Below are 22,761 nucleotides of genomic sequence, written 5' to 3'. Positions count from 1 at the left end.
TCGTTTCGCCTAGCTTACGAATACACACAATCACGATATACGATTTCACGATCTAATGTTAAATCGTATAATTATGTTTTCCGAACTAATTTCCCAAAAAGCTATTAAATGAATATCCGATTCATTTAATCTGATGATCTGTTACATGCCATTGGTGTGACCTTATAGGTTCGGTCAAGAGTAAGCTGTGAGCCTAATATAGATTAGAACTCACTGATCGGAAGCATTTCTCCAGCTAGCTGTTCCGATCACTTGATCTCACTGAATTAATTGTTCGTATTTAATCTGAACCTTGGTATTGGACTAATGCATCTTGGGTGAAGGACATATTTCCTTCAGTATTCCAAAAGAATAGCATCATATGCAATTCTACATAATTGAAATTAATTCATTATTGCCTAAGAAGCAATGAAAGGGAATTGTTTCTAGTGGGATTTCTTCAATGAACTCATGTTGATCACAAGTCTGTTATCTAGATGATTTTCTATTTTAAATATGATTATCATTCTAAACCACAATGAAAGACTAGATCATTCTATAAATATATTCAAAGATCTTTTCATCTTACATCGAAAGGCTTTCGATAGAAAAGATGCTAAGGATAGCAAAGTATAGTATGATAAACTAAACCTTTGCATCGAATGAGATACAACACTCATATGCAGAAATGGAATCAAGTTTGAGTTTCATGAATGTTTTAAGTATTGGGTGAAAGGCCTGTATCTGTAAAACATTGAATGCTTGATTTTGGGTTAGAGGCCCACAAATTGGTAAGTATTTGGTTAAACATTTATCATTTATGAAATTGTATTTCATATTCATTTAATCTTGGTTTCGTATTAAATGAGAAAGTCCAAGTGATTCAAACCATTCAAATGGGATGTCAAGATGGATTCTTTGACAAAGAAACACCCATAAGTGAACTTGAATATTGAAGTCACAAAAGGATTCCTAATTCAGGTCATTGAAAGGTTGGATGACCAATGACTAATGAAGATTAGATTGCAAGTTGATTTATAGTTCTGTTTCTTGAACTAGATGGACTGGATGTTAGAAATCATTTTCATAGATACTTATTGGATCTTGTATCGGATTGACCATGAGAACACTTTAAGAGATTAAAGTCATGTCATAAGTAGTTCTCATTAATAGTGATTGGAACCTATTTCTCAAAACCTGAGTAGTTATGGCTACTTGTTTGAGAATTAGTTCACTTTGATGCTCGCTAAACGTTGCACCGTAAAAGGAGACTATAAAAGCAGTTATTGGGCGTACTAAGAATCAAAGTAAGTTGTTCATAAATTACAAGAAGGGATTGTCCTCCTATCTTTGATAGGATATGGCGTTGTTGTTGTACAAGGCCTCTCGAAGAGTTAGATACTGTGAAAATGCATGGCCGTGCTCAGAATGGTTAAGGCTTTACCTTCTGTAAAAGTTTAACAGTTGAAATCAGTAATTCGAGAAACACTTCTGGACCTAATAAGGATGACATGGATCTTTCCTTATGTTCAGTAAGTAACACCAAGAGACAAAGGACTTGGAATGCACATTTGTCTAATTGACAAGTGGGAGACTGAAGGAAATATGTCCTTCATCCAAGGTGCATTAGTCCAATACCAAGGTTCATATTAATTACGAACAATTAATTCAGTGAGATCAAGTGATCAGAACAGCTGGCTGGAGCAATGCTTCCGATCAGTGAGTTCTAATCTATTTTAGGCTCACAACTTACTCTTGACTGAACCTATAAGGTCACACCATTAGCATGTAACAGATCACCGGATTAAATGAATCGGAAATTCATTTAATAACATTTCAGGAAATTAGTTCGGAAAACATAATTATACGATTAAACATTGGATCGTAGTGAAATCGTATATCATATTGCGTATATTCGTAAGCTAGGCGAGACGAATAATCGTATCGTACGACATTGGATTTTCAAGTACGAAACGATAAATAAATTATCGAAGGATAATTTAATCGCAATATGAAAGCAACCCACGAGACGGAGCCCACAAGCGCAAGGCCCATGGGAGTAGTGTGCATGTCAATGCAGCGCTGGCCCATAGGCCTCGCTGCTGTGTGGCGCGCGCGGAAAAAAGCACAAGGGAAGCCACATCTGCTAGCGGCCCGCGGCCCAGCTAGCTGTGTGCGTGGGTAATGTCGTCGGCTTGCTGGCCGACCAATGGCCTTATACCTTGGTCGGTTGGCTTGCTTATTGTCTAGGTTATTTTAATAACCTAAGTACATGTTTTTCCAAGATACAATTCAGATTGTACACACAACCCTAGGAGAAAAAGAGAAACCTAATTCTCTCTTTGCCTCCATGAATGTGTTCTTCCCAAAAGCAAAAATATCTTGAGTGACGTCTAAGCCATCAATCTCAAAACGGATCTGAACGTGTCGGTGAACCAAGGAGAGGAACAACATCTGGAGTTCTTGTTCGTGTTCGTGATACGTTGAATCTAGGGAAAACACGCTACAAACGTAAGTCTGCTTGATTTGTACTTTATACATGGTTCCTGGCTTTGAGGATTCTTCCGCACTGTTAGTATGTATTTAACTGTGTTCCCCTACATACTTTCCCCCATGAAACTCGAAACCTAACCCAAAATTGCATTTACATGAATATTTAAACACAAAATCAGAAATTCAGAGGAAAAACCAACTTCGTTGTTGAAATTGAAAATTTCAGAACAAAGAAAACTAACTTGTAGCAGAAATTACAAATTGAAATCAAAAACTAAATAAAACCACATGACATTCAGAAATTCAGAACAAAAATTAAAGAGAAGAAGAAAGTGATGACGACAAAAACCTAAATTTGTAGTTTGCTAGTGATGATGGTGAGGTCGACGATGGTTGCGTAGATCTCCGGTCGTAATGCAATTCGCCGGTGGTGGATAGGTCTCCAATGAGTTCGCCTTGCCCTGAAACCTTGTATGTAGTGGGAAGAAGAAAGAGGCAAAGAGAAATAGGGCAAATTTTGGTTTCGAGAAGGTTTAGGGCGAGGACAATTAAAAAAGGTAGAGACCCGTCACGTTAAACGACGGGTCTATTTTTAGTTTACTTTATTTTTTTTCTAGTGTTGGGTCCTTTTGATAGATAAGAGACCCGTTTAGTTAAATATAGGGTCTCTTGTTTTTCTTATTTTATATTTCTTGAAATAAAAAAGACTCATTTTATACACTAGAGACCTGTTAAATCAGACAACGAGTCTCTTATTTCCCCCCTCTAATTATAAGTGGGACCTTTGACTCATAAGAGACTCGTTATCTATAATATTATATCTCTTATATTAAAGAGACCAGTTATGTCAACCAATTGGTATTTTTATTAAGGGTCTCTTTGCCCATTTTTGTAGTAGTGTAATTATATCTTTGTGTATTACTCTGTGATTTAAGTAATTGTTTACTTTTATCTCCTTCCTCTTCCTTTTCCTTGATGCTGACGCTTTCCCCTTTCTTTTATTTTCCATGGAAGTATAGCCGAGCAGAAGCAAGCAAGCTGTAATATCGGCAAAAAAAGAAAAAAAATAAGTCAGAAATTTTGGTCAAAAATAGAATAAAATAAAATAATGAATTTAAGTCCTAGGAGCATTGATGATGATTACTCTGTTAATTGGCTGATTTTTTCGGCTTCAATGATGACGCTTCATTGATGATGCTTCATTGATAGCGCAACAGGAGGAAGGTGAAGAGGTTTTCCAACTTTTTTTTTTTAGGTTTTCAAAGTGAATTATAAAGCCCATAATTTTTGGAGGGAAAAGGGTTGCATTTAGTGAAATGAGAGAACACGTGCAACTCACGTGAGTGTCAACGCCGGAAACAGTGAGTCAATGCCAGAATTTTTTTTTTTTTTTTGTCTTTCGCAAAAATATTTAACATTTAGGTGTGTTTTCACAAAAATATTTGTAAAAGGTCTCTTCTCGCAAATTTTGGACTATAAAATGTCCCTTTTGGAAAATTTGCCTAACAAAAATAATAAGTACTACGTAGGATATTTTGATATTTACCACCTTTTAACTTTAAGGTTTTGGTATTTTCTGCCTTATAAAATTTAATTTCATATTTACTACCTTATTTTTATGAAATGTTTTAAATTCACCACCTCTTAACGATTTTTATCCAACTTTCAGTCCATTTGAACTCTATTTAACCAACTTCTTTAATTGGAAATTAACCTAATGAAAGATGAGAAAAATAAAGAAGTTGGTTAAGTGGAGCTCACATGGATAAAAAATAGGATGAATTTTGTTCAAAAGGGTGAATATAAAATTTTTCATAAAATTATGATGGTAAATATGAAATTGCATTTTACTTCCTCCGTTTCAGAAAGTTCTTTACGCTTTGGAAAATGTGTCCAAAGTATAAAAAGTTTAACCGTAAATTCTCACCATTCTATACATCAAAACGTTACATGTAACATCTTGTTAGATTGGTCTCGGGATGTATTTCAGAATATCAAATTTTTATAATTTTTTCACATACGAAATTGGATATATTAGTAGTTAAATATTGCATTGGAATCCGTGCAAAAAGTAACTGTAAAGATCTTTTTGAAACGGAGGTAGTATAATATAAGGTGGTAAATACAAAAACATGAAACTTAAAAGGTGATAAATATGAAAAAATCTCAATAAGTAAAGAGACATAAAATGTAAACATAGTGGGTTGGTGTGAGAAAAAAAATGGATAACGTAAGACAAATAATTTAAAAGGTGGACGAGTGTAAAAAAATAAGTGAAAATTAATTGAAAGATATAAATGTTGTAAAGTAAAAGGAGTGAGATATCGATAATTTCCATGTCAAAAAATAACAACGTCAAAAACATTACTCTGTACTCTGTATGAAACAAATTAAAATAGAAATCGTTAAGATACCTGTGAAATGGAGGTAGTAATTTAAAGTATATTTTTTATCCTTATTTTACTCACTTGATTTTTTGCCAAATAATTATTTTTTTAGCAATTAAGATTTATTATAATAAAATTTCACTTGTTGAAGCTGATTTTTTTTATTTTTTTTATTTTATTGTATATGATTGTTAGTTAGTACTAATTAAAACGATATAAATATAATAGAGGATATTCATCATTGTTAGCTTTCATTCACAACGATCGTCAATTTTGTCGAATTAGAATTCTGTTTGATCTAAATTATTTTGTATGTAGTACATCGTATTTGCTAGTTTTAATTTCTACTTCATCCATTTCTATATAGTTGCAACATACTCTTCTACACGGTATTTAAGAAAGTGGTACTTGAGTGGTGCCACAACCACTTTAGTCACATTACTTACTTCATCTTAGGTGTAAAATTGTAACTTTTGGTAAAAAAATATTTTCATTTTAGGTGTGTTGCAACTATTGTGATATTTGTATTTTAGAGAAGTGTTGTAACTGTATAGAAATGGAGGAAGTATATTATTGCTGGATGTCATACAACTTTATTTAATTTTACTTTGAAATTTTTTTCCGTACTTAACATAGACCCAAATAGTAAAACGATAGAATTAACCAAAAAAAAGAGGGCAAATAATAGGGTAATCATTCCAAAGGAAAAAGGATGAGGATTAGCTTTCCCGTAGCCTCATCATATGTGTCATCATGCATACCTTTGTGCCTTTCTTTCTTTAATTTTATAATCTCTTCTTCCCACTTCTCACACTCGCACTCTCCCTTCAACTTTAGCTTTTCACCGCCATCCACACTATCATTTTTTTTAAAAATTGTCCGACCAAAAGCATGGGGTAAAACCACCGCATTAACCTTGTGTTTCAATTACTCTCATGTCCCTAAAAATGATCACATAGGTAAAATTCACTTTATTAAAAATTGGTTATATTGTAATCAAAAGCAAGTTCATAGATAGATTTATTTTTTAGTTTTATTAAACCATTTGTAGGTGAGGAGAACACATGTGGAGACTATTAATTAAATAAGGTATTGACGAATGAATAGAGACATCTATTTATGATATATATAGCACATTCTTTTAGAGACAGAGAAAATATACAATTAAGTACTATCTCTGTTTCGCAATAGATACATAGTTTCTTATTTGGGCAATATTCATCAACTAACTTTGTCCATAATTCTTTCACATTATGTAAGAATAAACATAGTCAAGTGAGATCTTGTTAAATTTGTATCAATGCGAGGATTCCAAATATCAAGTTTTTATAATTTTTACTTATACGCAATTAGATATATTAATTTTCAAAGAAGCGTGTTGGAATACGTGAGAAAAGAAATGATGCAAGTATTGTGAAACGGAGGTAGTAATAGTTAATTTAATAGATTATCTCAGAAGCGACAATTTTCCACCTACATGCGGTTATATTATACTCCCTCCATATTTTAAAAAGATATACACTTTGACTGGCATATAGTTTTAGGAGAGTGAGTTGAATTTATTAAAATAAGATGGAAGTGGGGTAGTGGGTGAATTAATTTATTATATTAAAAAGATGATGTGAGTAAGTGTGGGGACCACAAGAAAAAGAGAAATATTAATATAATTGGAAGTGGGTACCAAAACGTATCAAAAAAGAAAAATGTATCTCTTTTTAAAATACATTCATTTAAGGAAAGTGTATTTTTTTTGTTTACGGGGAAGAACAAAGGGAGCGAAAAGGCTACATATACCCTTTGGGTATGGAATAGTGCCATACCCTGGGCTGTGATTGGTTGAGATTGAACAATTTCATGTGGGGTTGCTATTTTAGATTTAAATTTAAATCACATGTGGGGTTGCTTTTGTGAAAACAACCAATAAGAGCCCAGAGCATAGCACTATTCCATACCCAGGGGGTATATGTATCAGCTTCCCAAAGGGAGTACCATCAATAATTCAGTATGTATAACCAGTGCTATTTTTTTTTATTTTTTTTTATCTAGGAGTATATAATCTCACGAGCACATGTTCCTAAATCTTAACCAGTTGTACGGTGAAGATTCTCCTCAAAAGCCTTCCTTCTATTTGATTACATAACAATTTTATATTTTTTTGAATAAATTAAGTAATTAACATCCTTATACTACTACTCCGTAATATCTTTGAGGGTATATAACAAGGTATGACCTTCTCCCCTTCTGTTTCTTCTTAGTGACATTTTAATCTCCTACTTTATGTCTACATCATAGAGAAAGAAATTAAGTGAGAGAGAGAGAGAGCGCTAGATAGAGAGAGAGGAACTCTTTCAATATTTCCATCATCTTTTGATATTCAAAATTTAAATACAAAATTTCTTCTTCTAATTAGCCCAATTTCTAAGTTGGTTTTTGCTAATTAAGTTTTTGCTTCTTTGGGAAATATATTGTTGGATCTTTGATTGTTCGTTCGTTGTAGTGAAAAATCCAAGTAAAATGGGTGATGAAGAAGAGATTTCAAATGGTTTTGTAATAACACCGGTGATAGGATCAAATGATGATCCACTTCCTCCTAAGAAGAAGAGAAACCTCCCAGGAAATCCAGGCAAGTTTCTTGTTTTTGTATTTCCTCTTATAATGAGTTTTTGTAATTTTCTGTAAAAATATACATATTTTTGAAAGAGTTAGTAAATCAACATATTTTTTTGTTAACTTTCGTTGTTCCAACTTTATGGTATAATGATGAAGTCTAAGTAGGTATATTCAAAAATAATATACTCATAATTACCTAATAATTATAATTAATGGTATTGATAAATAATAAATAATACTACGTAAATAATAATATTTGTTTTGCATATGTTTTAGATCCAGAAGCAGAGGTAATAGCTTTATCACCAAAAACCCTAATGGCAACCAACAGATTCTTATGTGAAATATGTGGGAAAGGGTTTCAAAGGGATCAAAACCTACAACTTCATCGTCGAGGTCATAACTTACCATGGAAGCTCAAGCAAAGGAGTAGCAAAGAGCCTAGGAAGCGTGTCTATGTTTGCCCTGAAAAGTCTTGTGTTCACAATCATCCCTCCCGAGCCCTCGGCGACCTTACCGGCATTAAGAAGCATTTTTGTAGGAAGCATGGTGAGAAGAAATGGAAGTGTGACAAGTGTAACAAGAAGTATGCTGTTCAGTCTGATTGGAAGGCTCATTCCAAAACTTGTGGAACTAGGGAATACAAGTGTGATTGTGGCACTATTTTCTCAAGGTATTCCATTCTTTCATCATTATTATTTTTCTTAATTACTTACTTAACTTATACGTAGTATGTTTTTATTTTTATTTTATTTCTATCATATATGGAGTAGTATATAATGTTCAGCTGGATCCATGCAGTATGATGTTCTCCGTAATACAATACACTAGATGATACAAACTACTCTTTTGAGATCCATAATGGGCAAGGCAATGATGTAGACCAAAGATTCGATCTCGATGAGTTCGATCTTGTAGAGGTTTTTTTAAGGTGGAGGAGGATAGTGATGGTAAATATAATGATAGTGATTTTTTTGGGAAGTGGTAGAACATCTATCTGTATGTACGGGATCGGAGTGGGGTAATTAAGAAGGTGGGGGTAGATAATAGATATAGGGCAGAAGAGGACAAATAAATTGTTACATAAATAATTTAGAATTACTAAAGATATATTGTTGCATAATTGTATGGAGATTTCAATCACCTAAAACTGGTTGTCCTTTTTAGGTTCCAACAATAACAACTGAGCTAGAATTGTTTCATTCCATGCATGATCTTCACTTAGCTACATCATGGGCCAAATAACATCTTTGTATGTAAGGGTTATTATGCATTATGGTATGGACCCTCTACAATTATTGAGCTATCTTTTTGTGCAATATTTTGGTTGTAATATTCCCTCGGTCTAACTCGATCTTAATAATAGGTCTTGTTTGATCGAAAGCCATTTTTGAGAGTTGAGAGTTGAGAGTTGAGAGTTGAGAGTTGAGAGTTGAGAGTTGAGTTTTGCTTCTCCACTAAAATTATATATCTTGTATCCTTTTAAGTTGCCATCATATTATGCTTGCTCCACTTTTCTTCGATCAAATTTATTACTTGAAGATATTATTTCAGTGACCTATTATTTTATTACAATCTTAAATAAAAATGTGATGAAGTCGTATTTCCCACTTTTGATGTTTAAAGGCAAGTATAATTGCTAAAATTCTTTAATTAACTCTAGATATGAGACTGTCCTAAATTAGTATGTGCATCATATCACATAATTTAATGTCCCACTACAATAGTGAAATCCAATGCAGTTTACACAAAGATTTGACCTTAACTGCCTTATTTCTTTTATACCAACTCTCAAGACTCACTAGCTCAATATTCCCATAATCTAGGCTGGTAAATAATTTTATAAGTTAGTTTTTGACAAATTAGGCATATATTTATTGTGTTTGTGAAATTGAGCAGGAGGGATAGCTTCATAACGCACAGGGCATTTTGTGACGCCTTGGCAGAAGAAACAGCAAGAATGAATGCGGCAAGCACCCATTTCAACCTTAATGCGGTGGTGGCAACAAATAGTAACTTTAACAACTACCACCATCAAATAATGGGGTCTAATCTGGGACCAGCCGTTGCCATGGCACAACATTTTTCCTCCATTTTTAGGCCTATTTCGTCGTCGTCATCAACAAAAGACGATATCATCCTTGACCATCATCATAACCAAAGGGGAGGAGGAGGAGGAGGAGTATTTCCCTTGTGGTTAGGCACCCAACCTGTAGGAGGAGGAGGAGGAGGAGGAGGAGGAGGGTATGATCCAATGCAAAACTCCATCCAACCCCATAACATGCAACAACAACAACAACAACAACAACACCCCCTTCGCTCAACTATCAACTCCTTAAATTCCCATACTACTCCTCTCATTGTCCCGCTTTCGAATCCTCAACCCGAAAATAATTACTTAAATTGGGTATTTGGAAGTAAAATCTCTGATAATAATAATCCATCAAATAACAATAATAACGATGAACAAGTTGGAGTATTAACCAATAATGTTCCTTCAACTACACTTCCTTCCTTGTATAGCATCCAACACCCTCAAACATCCCCAAATAATTCCTCTCATATTATGTCAGCCACAGCATTACTACAAAAAGCTGCTCAAATGGGTGCTACAACTTCTTCTACCGCCACCAATACAAATGATGCATTTTTCCTTGGAAACTTTGGGTTAGTAAAGAGCAGTCATAATAATAATAATAATAATAATAATAATAATAATAATAATAATAATAATAATAATAATAATAATAATAATAATAATAATAATAATAATAATGATATGGATCACTACAACGGGTGTGGTTCGGTATTTGGTACGCCAAACTCAACAACCACCAATGTCGGAAGCGATGTAGAGGGTTCAGTTGATGATCTATCCACCATGACAACCATTTACAATAATGGAAGGGTTAACCCTTCCAATTCCAAGCGTCAAAAGTTGAACAATGATCGTCCTGTAGACAGTCATACTCGAGGAGGAGGAGGAGGAGGAGGAGGAGGTAATGGAGGGAAAACCAGGGATTTCTTAGGTGTCGGTTCGCATTCCCAACAACCCGTCTGCCAGCCGTCTTCCATCAACAACTGGATTTGAAGCATACGTACTATCAAGGTAGAGGATCAAGACAATAATTTATTATTCAAGATAATTTAAGCAGGATTGTATTTCTTAAGCCCAAGAGTTGCTTTAGGGTGAAGGAAACTATAAAGCTCGCTAGATATATGTTTTGTAAAGAGTTTTCAGATAAAAGCTGAAATTTTTTAAACTTTGGGTGCTAATTTGACTTAGTTTAAAGGAAGATCCATGCATATTCTTTTTTTCTTTTTCTTTTTCTTTTTTTTGCTACTTAAAAATATTTATTAATTTAAATTTAAAGATTAAATTTTCATTATGGAGTAGTTGATAAGGGGTTTCAGTGGTGGGGGCAAAAGCAAAATATTCTAACTTTATATCTCCATTATTATAAGAAATGTTTCAATATGAGTATCTAACCTATTGTGATTTGTGGGTGCATGCTCTTTTCAGATTAAAAACTTTGTAACATTAAGTGGACTATAAAGGCTATACTAATTACATTGTTCTTGCAGGTGTGCATCTTCATTTCTACGGAGTAATTAAACTAATTAATTAAGACTTACGTAGTATTGATTCCAATCAAATTTATAGCAATGTGTTATTGTTAAGTACGGAGTAGGGATGAATAGAAATGGGAGTTGTTAAGAGTGCTAAATTGCATGCTCTTATTATTACTTTATTTTTTTTTTCCATTTAACAACTTTGTAATATTAGGGTTTGGTTGTTTCAACTAATTTTAACTAAATTCAGCAAATATCAGTGTAAATAAGTTTTTTCATGTACAAAACTTACACTCACAAATAAGTTTTTTTCAACGAAAAAAGTTAAGTTTAATAAAATTCAGTTGAATTATACATAGTACGGAAGAAATGGTGGTGTAAGGACCCTATGTGATTTCTCCAAACAAATGCTTTTAATAGAATTAGGCTTCTTTTATTCTGGGAAGCAACACTCCGTAACCAATTATATGGAGTAAATGCATATGGATAACAACCGGAAACTGGTTGAAAGAGAAGGATCCCGTCTATAAACGTGTCAACCATGATTCGCATATGTATGCCCCTCTTTTTTAAAGAAAATTTCCACTTTATTGCCCTGAGATTTTCCCGAGAGTTAAACAATTTCTCACTTAGTGTTGTTCCGGGCGTGGGACTAGTAGGATGATTTGGATGAGCCTGGCCCTGTCAAGCAGAGCAAACGTAAGCTAATTTCGGGGGTTTAATCGAGAAAACCCTCTTCGATGCCTAAGTCAGCAAATGTATAAAATATATTTAGAGAGAGAAAGTAGAGAGAAGGTGGAACAAGTACCGAGAATATAAATGTGTCCCATCATGAATGATGTGAGAAGTATTTATAGGCGTACTATTATGTACTTTGGCCTACTCGGATGTCGCCACATGTATGACGACGATGTACTTACTTTTGTCATCTAGCCTGCAGATCTTCTCTTTGGACCTATGCTATTCTACGGAGTACAACCCCTTTCTTATGAGCTTGGACTGCCTTGGGGCTTTTGGTCTGCCCTGATGCTTTTGGTCTGTCGGACTAACATCGCTTGTTTATGACCTCCAGACCTTGCCTAGTGACTTTGGTCTGTGCTGGGCTGGTGGCTTTTCTCTGCCACCTAAGGTATGTCCTCTTCTAGTAGGACCCCGTACAACTAATTCCTCAAGAGCTGAGTTAGGTCTGCTCTTTAGTGTTCCTCAAGCTTCGTCTGTTTTAGACCGACAACGTTTTCTCTATTGTCCCGGGTCTGCCTTGATATCGGAGCCCTGTACAACTAGTCCCTCAAGAGTGGACTTAGTCTCAAGGATGAGTCATCTCTTCCTTGGGCCTGGAGTGTGACTGGGCATTCCTGTGTATCTTTTTGGCTTTGGCGGTTTTTGGGTGTGGGAGTAAATGGTAATTTTTCAAGTGGTTAGTTAACCGCCACTTCTTGCGTACTCAAGCATGGCTTTGACCCTAACAAGCGTACTTCTAGCGGTTTCTGAATCGTCGATTCATCAAAGTCGCTCGTTTCTTGCGTACTCAAGCATGGCTTTGACCCTAACAAGTGTCCTTCATCCCGACCCTGGGAAACCCATTGGTTGCTTTAAACTCGACCCTTCATGTCCGATTTATAAGGACTTATTCACTTTCACTTCAACTTTTCACTTCTCCACTCTCTCTCCTTACTGCCTTAAAAATTTTCGAAACTCTTCGTGGAATTTTTCTTCCCTAGTTGCTGATCTTCCCCAAGTTTTAGTCTTTTCGACATTTTTCTTTTTTACTGGGAGTTCCGATTCGATTGGTGATGTTCTCGCTTTTCTTGGTGCTTACTGTTCCTTGGGTTTTGCTTCCCCATTTCTAGGCTAAAAAGTTCTTCGACCTTGCTGGGATTTCATCTTCGATTCCTTCCAATTTCCAGGAGATTTCTCGCTTTCTGGTTGACTTTTCTGCCATTCATTACAAGAAATTGATTAATTTCCGACCGCCAAAAGTAGTTGGTAAAAGACGAAATACGATTGGTAAATATTTTAGCGACCGCCAACGGTCGTAAAAGGGCGGTCAGTGTTCACATGGACGGTAATTAAGAAAACTCCGACCGTAAAGCAGTTGCTAAACTTTACCGTCTGAAATAGCGACTGCTTAGGAGTTGGTATTTTAGCGACTGCCTTTACAATCGGTAATTTAACGACTGCCAAAGTAGTCGTTAATTTAGCGACTGTTAAAGCAGTCGTTAATTAACAGTCGCTAAATTAACGACTGCCAAAGCGGTCGGCAATTTACTAATTTACCGACCAACTAAGCAGTCGGTAAATTACTGACTGCTTAGTTGGTCGGTAAATTAGTAAATTTTCGACTGCTGAGTCAGTCGGTAATTTTAATTAAAAATAAATAAAAAAAATCAAAACCAGCCAATGGTTTTGATTTCTTCCAAAAAAAAAAAAATTGAGTTTGCGTGCTATTGGGTCTTCACTCTTCAATATCCAAATCCAAGATTCACAATTGGGGATAAATGTGAGTTTCAACTATCTAAGAAAATCCATAAATAATCATTACTGCAATTCACAAAAAAGCATCTGAAAAATGAAATTGGTATTTTTTTCCCCTTTAAACAAAAAAGGATTTTAAAGGTGGGCTAGCATGAGTAGGCCCATTTGGTATGTTGTGCCCGAGCCAGATTCCCGGAGTTAGCTGCCATATATGCCTTTCCAACCCCACAGGCATGAAGGCACAACCCAATTCCATCTATGGCCGAGCAGGTGCCTTGAACTCATAATCCGTTGATTAGTCCCTAATTCTCCACTAAAGCAGAGTATGAGTGAAGACATATCTACTTTAAATTTGCTGAAATTCTGATTTACACTAACCAATTTCATCTTCAATATTTTAAAACTAACGTAATAGAACAAAGAAAAATGATATGAATTAATTACCAACATACACATATAGAGATAAAATAACAATTTTATAAACAGGGTACTTAAATAAACCCAATCCAAAAAAATAGAGTTATATAATGCATAAAATTAATTACAAGGATGCAAAAAATTAACCACTCAAAAATTAAGACTAATATCAAGAATAATCTTAAAAAATCCAGATCTACAACTGGACTTGGATTTTTCACCAAAAAACATAAATCTTGGATTCTTTATCTGAAACCCAAATATTTTTCACCATAAAACATCAATCGTGATCCTGGATTCTTTGACTAAAACCTAAAAACCAACCTTTTTCGGCAATATTTTGGGGATTACAGAGCCGTCGTAACTCGGAGGTCGAAGGTGTGGGAGGAGCAGATAGAAAGGACAGAGAGTTTTGATTAAGAGAGGAGGCAGAGATCGATGGTTGGGATTTATTCTAAGGATAGGCAAATCGATTAAAACACCAAAGTTTGATGTTATTGTGTTGAATTTTTAGCAGGAAAAAGAGTGAGGGAGATGAAGGGGGAGGTTGCCCGGTGAGAGAAAGAGGGGCTTGTGAGAGAAAGAGGGATAAAGAGGCAGGAGAGGGTGGGCTTTATTAGGGTTATAAAACAAGAGAAGTTGGTACACCGTAATATAAATTCTCGGTAAAGCAGCTTTTTTACCGACTGTTACTGTGGTCGGTAAATGGTTTTTTTTACCGACTACCTTATGTGCGGTCGGTAAATAGTTTTTTTAGCGACTGTTTCAGCAGTTGGTAAATGATTTTTTAACGACTATCTAGTCTGCGGTCGGTAAATTACTTTTCACCGACTGCTTGGGCGGTTGGTAAAATGTTAAATTTATTTTGGAAATAGTTGGGTTTTTACCGACTGCTATTTAGTCGGAACACATGGGGGAGAAGTCGTTAATTTATCGACTGGTATAGAGGCGGTCGGTAAATGTAAAAAATAAAGACTGCTTCTAAACCGGTCGGTAAATTAACGACCGCTTCCAAACTGGTCGGTAAATTTTGTTTTACCAACTACTTTTCTGACGGTCGGTAAATTTAGTCGGTAATCAAGCGCTTTCTTTGCATGTTCTCTCCTTGTTTTTTGATTAAATTTCATGTTTTGGTTGAAGGAAATAATGCCCTTGGTCCAAGTATGCATTCTATGTTAAGTCTAATAAATGCGGTTCAGTATTAATTAACAAGTTAATAATTCAGTGAGATCAAGTGAGCTGAATGCCTAGCTAGAGGCCGCTTCAGTTCAAGTGGAATTAATGATATTAATCCACAGCTTACTCTTGACTGAACCCGTAGGGTCACACAAATAGTACGTAAACGGATCAAGTATTTAATGGCATTAAATACTCCATCTATGAATATTCGGAATCGACGGATCTTGGTTTCAGTGGGAGCTGAGATCGTCACAGGCAAGAAATGAATACTCCGGAAACGATGATATTGCCGGAAACGGAAATATGGATCGTATCGGAAATATAAATATTATCCAAGTCGTAGATGTTGCCGGAAACGGAAACATGGTACGTATTGGAAAATATTATCGGAAATGGAAATATTGCCAGAATCGGAAATATTGCCGGAAACGGAAATATTGTCAGAATCGGAAATATTACCGGAATCGGAAAATAATTCCGGAAACGGAAATATTAAATATTTGTTCGAAACGGAAATTAATTCCGGAATCGGAAATGTTAAATATTGTTCGTATCGGAAATGAATTCCGGAATCGGAAATTTAATCGGAAGCGCATCGTACGAATAAGCATCGGACGAGGCCTGCCGGACGAGGCCCAGCACGAAGCCAGGCCATCGCCCAGCAAGCCAAGCGCGCCGCACAAACAGCCACGCCAGGCCCAGCGCTAGGCCATGCCCAGCAGGCCGCGCAGCGCGCACAGCGCGCACAGCGCGCGCGAGAGCTGCGTGGGCTTGCAGCTCGCGCAGGCCTCGCTGCGTGGGCTGCTGCTCGCGCGCACGCATGGGCGGCCCATCGTGGCTGCCGTGCGTGTGTGTGCAAGTGTTTGTGTTCGTGCACGTTTCCTAAAACATGCAGAGTTCGGTTAATGATTAAATTCCTAATTCTATTTGATAAATTAATTAAATTAGAGTTCTTGTAGGATTCTAAGTTTAATTAATTTGTATCTGAATAGGATTTCGATTCCCTTTCCATACCCCTATAAATATGAGGCTAGGGCTCACAATTTATAACGAGTTTCAAAGTATTCAAAGTGAGTTTTTGAGAGAAAAATTCAGCTACACATCTTGCTCAAAAGTGCCGAAAATTCTAGTACCTTAAGGGCGATTCTAGTTGGTCAATCTTAAGGCGGATCCGGACGTGCTGTGGACTATCTACGGAGGGACGACACTTGGAGTCCTAAAGACTTGTTCTTGTTCGGTTCGGGCGCAGCTAGGGAGGGCACGCAACAAAGAGTATGCATCTAAATTATGCTATATGATTATGTGTAAATAATATGTAGTCCTGGGTTAATGGTTGTTTCCGCATGATTTATGCAATGTCATATGTATCATAACCTAACAGTGGTATCACGAGCCCCTTATTATTTTCATAATCTAAATTGCATGAACATGGTTAAATATTACAAATTTGCAAGAATTAAAAGGGGTGATTAATTTTCGTAATTGTTAATTAATTGCAAATTGCGTTTATTTAATTATACGTACGCAGTTTTTCGGCAGTTTCTTCGTTACTCATCCAAATCGAGTGATTTTTGTGTCAATTCCGCATGTAAAAGGCATTCTAAAATTTTGACAAAAATAGTTTTTTTCTGCCGAACCCAGAATTCTCAAATTCGAAGCCTAACTATGACTTTTCGAAGGTTTTAGTTTTTCGAATGCAAAATTTCGTAAATTTAAGATGTTAAATTAAATATTTGCGATTCTTGTTGATAAATCTTGAATTTTTGATTGACCTAATGCATATGTTTAACAAGTTTGAATGCCTAGTCTTGTTAATTATGCAATCTAATTTGTAATTATGATTAATTTGTTGAAAATTAGAATAATTTAGAATTAATTTAATTTTCATAATTAATTGTAATTTAATTAGAAACCTATGATTAAAAACCACCATAAAAATTGTAAATTTATGATAAATTTTAAATTTTTATGACCTAGACTTGAATCCATAACAATCGGAAATCAATTGAATAATAAATTTTCGATTTTTCGCCCTAAAATTATGAAATTAATAATATTTATTAATTTGTCATTAATTTTATAAATTTTAAATTTTTATGCGATTCGTTCATATAACTTGCACGCACAAAGCAATGGACGCTTCGTGTTACCCTTAAGGGGTGTTGTATAATGCGGGCATGCGACGACGAGCAAGAGAGCTCGTCGCCCGTGCGGCACGAATGCAATGAGCAAGGGCGTAGTGCACGAGCACAAGGCAGCAGCCCTGCCTTGTGTCGTGTGCCACGAGCAGTGGACGAATGGGCATGGGCTAAGGGCGAGCCAAGGCAGTCGCGTGTGGGCAGCAAGCGAGCTGCGCCACAACGCGCGCTGCCTCGCGCAAGAGCGCGCAGCCTCGCGCGCAGCGAGCTTGCAAGCGAGCTGCGCCACAACGCGCGCTGCCTCGCGCAAGAGCGCGCAGCCTCGCGCGCAGCGAGCGCAAGCTCGCGTGCCACGAGCGCTGCGCCCAGCATTGCTCGCGCGCACAACGAGCGAGGGCTCGCGCGCACAGCGACCGAGGGCTCGCGCGCACAGCGAGCGAGGGCTCGCGCGCACAGCGAGCAATTGCTCGCGCGCACAGCGAGCGGTCGAGCGCGCGCAGCGAGCGCTGGCGAGCGCGCACTGCGAGCGATAGCTCGCATGCGATGAGCGCTGGCGCGCGCAGCGAGCACCGAAGCGTGCGGAGGATTGCGATGGGGAAGCAGCAGCTATGCGACGAGCGCATGGGCTGCGCGCACATGGCCAACAATGGCTGTGTGCGTGCGGCCCATGGGCGTGCAATGCGTAGGGTGTTTGCGTTATGATTAGATCGTTTTGAATGTTTAATTTGAAAATTTCAGTTCACGTAATTTTAATTAATTTTAAAATTAATAATTTAAATTATTTTCTTGGATTTTAATTTTGAATATTGTAATTATAATAAATTTTATTTATTCTAATTATTTTACTAAAATTAAAATCATGAATTAATTTAAATACGACTGAAATTAAATTAAACTTTTTGGATTCAATTATAAATTTATATGAGCTTTAAATTTTAATTAAATTTGTATGTTTCCGGTTAGACTAGAAATACATTTTTATGTTTAAAATTAGTAAAGCATATGAATTTATTGGTTTAAGTGGGAGCGCTTTTTAGTCATAAACTCTTGATTAGGTCTACAAATCCTTAAGGTTAAAACAACTTGATTAGAATTAATAAGGACTGAATAATTGGTAGATTATTGGTGCCCTTGATTAATTGCTGCAAATGTTTACGTGATGCATAATGTGTTTTACTAACCAGCTATGTGGGCCATTCATGATAATGAATGGGTGAATGGTATATATTGTATATGTACTGTTTTGCAGGTTATAAGTGACTAGTATGGCCCAAATAGGATAGAAAATATGGTCTGCGTACCATTAATTTGAATGTAATTGGTCTAAAGTACCAAAGTTATTTTTCAAATTCAAATATGGTCTGCGTACCATCAAATAGTTGTAATTAGTTATAGCTTATCCTATTTGAAGAAAATGGTGCCTCCCACGGAGATTTTCAAGACGGACTTTGAAGTAAAAGCTTCAAGATGAAGTCGGGCCATACTAGATCACAAATATCTTATGCATGTTTTAAGTTATTTATTGCTATTAAATATGTCTTAAAATGCATGAGATCAAAGGCATTTATGTTGCATGATTAAGGATTTTAGTTCACTTAAAATCTAACCAACATAGTAAGAGCCTTAAGTTCCAAACTTAAAAATTGAGTTAAAAGGTGCCATGCCAAAATATACACTTGCTTGGATATCCTTTACATCAATCTAGTAATAGTTTTCGCTCAGCGAGGTGTTACTTATTGGTCCTAAAGGGGCAAGGTACACAAATAATTGTGAGTACATGTTAGTTTTGGTGAAACTCAACGATATAAGTAAGGAGTCCTTTTATGTCGTGGCAAATTCGATAGGTTTACCTAATAAGTTCTTAGACGGACCTATCAACCAAGAATAGTTTCTAGACTATTAGCAAAAGGCTTTTGCTTACCTAAGATGTTCTAGGATTAAGTCGACAAACTGTGCTTAGTTCTTCAATGATTTTAGGATCTTGTAATCATTTTATTCACACCTGCCGGAACAATAAAATCGAATAAAATGCTAATAACTTGTTTGAATTGCATGGTTGCTTTAATTTCAAGTTATTATTCATGATAAATGTTTAAGACTTTGCATGCTTCAATGTATGTTTTAATTATTGTTTATAATTAAATATCTTGCACTGCAATAAATCCTTTTAGAAAGGTAACAGTAAATTTCCTCGATTGGTAGTGAATCCAAGAACGATTCACGGAAATGAGAGAAAGTGAGCAATTTAAAATGTACGTTTCTTTTAGCGACTTTTATGGTTGTTTTCGAATATCAAAATCGAATGGCAAACCAATTGGTGCTTGTGAATTCAAAATACAATGTAGTTTTGAGATCATAAAGCATTGAGTTTAATACGCTCAGCTTTACCAATGGTTAACAACCTAATATCTTTGTCCATTTAAATCTCGAATGAGTCTAGTCCCTAGACATTCGAATAGATCGATGCTTAGAGAACTTTAGAAGCTTCTGGTAAGATCATCTAGTTGAAACAAAATATTCAACATAAATTAAAATGGTAAAGAACCTTGTTGGTGACATTGGACATGTCTAACAAAGTATAAAAGTCAACACTAAAGAATTCAATTCTTAAGACTATAAGAAAAGGTACAAGAAATAGGAAAACGAGGAACAAATGAAAGGAATTTACGATTTCGTTTCTACCTATAAGTTTATGTTTAAAGAGAAGTGACCTAGCAATCAAAATTCCTTGGTATCATATACCGCTTGAGGTTCTTACTTCGGTAATAACTCAAACAATGGAAGCTAGGATACACTAATGACCTACAAGTGGGAAATGAAGCATGGAAATGCTACATTAGTTGTAGGGTCATCTAGTTTGTTTTAAGTCCTTTCAAAGGCTGGAACTAAATGGCTATTTTGTTCCATAATCAGCATACCTAAATTTCTGCTTCAAACACAGAAAGACTCACATTCAGAAGAACAAAAACAATGCTTGTTTGTTTGTTTATTTGAATGAAATGGTCAATTACAGGTTGAGTCAATATGCTTGATTAAAACAAACAACTCTTTAAAGAACTTTACTAGGTTCAAATCAAACCCTTGATTTGAGTTCCATTAATCTTTGGCATTGTTGCTTAGACCATATCAACAAGTTAACATTCATAAGCTCTATTTTGATGGACTTTTTGAAAGTTGGTAGATTTCTAGATCAACTTAAGACAAGCTAGTCTTACTTGTTGAAAGTAACAAAGAATATGAACTATTGTTAGAACGCCTAGACGATAGAGTTCAAAGCTAAAGAAAGGTTTTATGACTTTATTATTTCACATGGATTTGAGTGAATATAGGTTTATTTACTCAAATGTGATATAAGTTGAATCTGTTTGGCTAGTTCAAAGATTCAGAAGTATAAAATCCACTTGGCAAGAAATCATAAAGATCTAGGTTAGATCATGTTGATGATTACTTGAGACCAAATATGATCATCAATGATTGTGTGGTGTAGTTTCACAATCTAGGTCCATAAGATATGGCATATCTTAGTTGGAATAATCGAAGTCAATTAGTACTTGATTCGATTAATGATGAATCATAAAGACTTTTCCTATAATTTCTAAAACAAAATGCTCAACTACCACCAAACTAAACCAAAATTCGTCAAAGCTATTGAAAAGTAAATTCAGAATAACTTTTCATAAAATATATCTAGAGAGTTGCAAAACTCAGTGGGAGCTTAGTGTTTGTCATTCGACAAACTAAGGCCCAAGTATAGATATATGTTTCATTGTGATTTATTCAAATGAGACACAAGGGTATTGTTTCTACCACGAATTTTTGAGAACATAATGTTTGTTTGCTCGAAATGATGTCCTTTTGGAGATTCGTTTCCAAAATGACAAGTGGGAGAAAATAGACCTCGAAAGTTTTCGAGGCGAACAACAAACATAAACGGACATTCCGGAGGCTTTTCGAAGTGCTTCAGAAAATCCGAACTTATTCTTTAAGGACTTTAGAAGTGGTTTTAAAGAATAGACATCTCTTAGAAGACTTTACAAATGCTTCAAAGAGAACAGAATATTCAAAGGACTTTCAAGTGGCTATTGATATTCTATTTGTTTGATGTTCTATACCCAAGTAGGCATAGAATTCAAGTCACTGAAACTATGAGATTCTTCTATTAGATAGTGAAGAAACATAGAGATCAGGTCAATGAAACTATGAGATTCTTCTATTAAATAGTGAAGATACCTACAACTTGCAGTCAAACTATTATCCTGTAGATTAATGAGTTTGTGACTTGTAAGAAAGCTATGACGAAACCTAGATTCGCTAAAATGGTTAGAGGCCATATATAGACTCAAATGTTTTAAATGGTTAGAGGCCATAAAACATACTCAATGTTTTGATGACAAAATTGAAATTTTGTTGATTTGCAAGAATAGGTTCACACCTATTGGTTGCAAGTTTGTTTTAAGGATAAAAACCATCAAACATGGAATTGTGTTCACACACAAAGCTAGATTAGTTGCTAAAGGTTACAAGCAAATTCATGGTGTGAATTGTGTTGAAACCTCATGCATAATCGTAATGCTCAAGTCTATAATTCAAGCAATGATTGCATATTGGTACATATAGCAATTGGATGACAAAACGTATTCCTCAATCAAATGTGGGAATAAACTATGTACATGGTATGTCATAGGATTTGTGGATCCAAATAAATGCTTGAAAAAGAAAGCTAGCTTATGAAATCTAAGTACAGATTTAAGCAAGCAATTGGGAATTAGAAATGTATTTTAGTGAAGCTAATAAGTATTTTAATTTCATAAAATGTACATGATTCTTATAGATATATAAGAAGTTTAGTGGGAGTACATAAAACTTAATTGGTCCTATGTGTATCACACACATATCTCTCTATTGTAAAATAACATTCAAATGCTAATGACTTAGATTTGAAATTATTCATCAATGATGGACCATGGCGAAACTTAGTACATACTGGGTATTAAGATCTATTTACAAAGATCTTATGATATTGTTTTGGATTAAGTAATGGCATTTACTAAATCAAACACGAAAGTCTCCATTGGAGATATTCGACCCATGTGAATAAATCTAAGTAAAGGATGTTTGAACTATGTATAAGCATTTACTAAGTTAAACATCAAAGAGTCTAAATGAGATTCTTAAACCTATATTATATGTCAAAGAATTTAGCTGGATTCAGTATCTGCTGAAATTGAATGAGCTAAAATTACATGAATAGAATTCAATTGGGAATTATTCTGAAAAAGAATTTATCATGTATGATATAATATGAGGATCGCCAAAAACGTATCGTATGACTTTAGGCATGACGAACATATACCAATCTCTATTGATCTAAGTGAAGATCAACTAGGTTGAGATCAAGAATACTTATGGTACTTGAAAAAGTACATAGGAATAGTTCTTGATTCAAGGAAATAAAGATATGCTAAATATTGATGCTACACGCATAAACACTGGCAAAGGATCAAGCAAGA

General features: G+C 35.4%; 1 protein-coding gene across 2 annotated transcripts; it reads left to right on the top strand.

The window, feature by feature from the left end:
• Positions 1 to 7,088: 7,088 nt before the first annotated feature.
• On the top strand, positions 7,089 to 11,321 carry LOC110788239 (zinc finger protein NUTCRACKER). Of its 2 annotated transcripts, XM_021992875.2 has the most exons (4): positions 7,089 to 7,482; positions 7,746 to 8,142; positions 9,369 to 10,578; positions 11,055 to 11,321. In XM_021992875.2, exons 1-3 carry the CDS (start codon positions 7,374 to 7,376, stop codon positions 10,558 to 10,560), a joined length of 1,698 nt encoding a protein of 565 aa, XP_021848567.2. In that variant the 5' UTR covers positions 7,089 to 7,373; the 3' UTR covers positions 10,561 to 10,578; positions 11,055 to 11,321. The 2 variants fall into 2 exon arrangements, with proteins under 2 accessions (XP_021848567.2, XP_021848566.2); XM_021992874.2 differs by lacking the exon at positions 11,055 to 11,321 and having other exon boundaries at positions 9,369 to 10,765.
• The last annotated feature ends 11,440 nt before the right edge of the window (positions 11,322 to 22,761 follow it).

Source organism: Spinacia oleracea, chromosome 4, assembly GCF_020520425.1.
Source record: "Spinacia oleracea cultivar Varoflay chromosome 4, BTI_SOV_V1, whole genome shotgun sequence".
Classification (NCBI taxonomy): Eukaryota; Viridiplantae; Streptophyta; class Magnoliopsida; order Caryophyllales; family Amaranthaceae; genus Spinacia; species Spinacia oleracea.
This window is presented reverse-complemented; position numbering and strand designations above follow the sequence as displayed.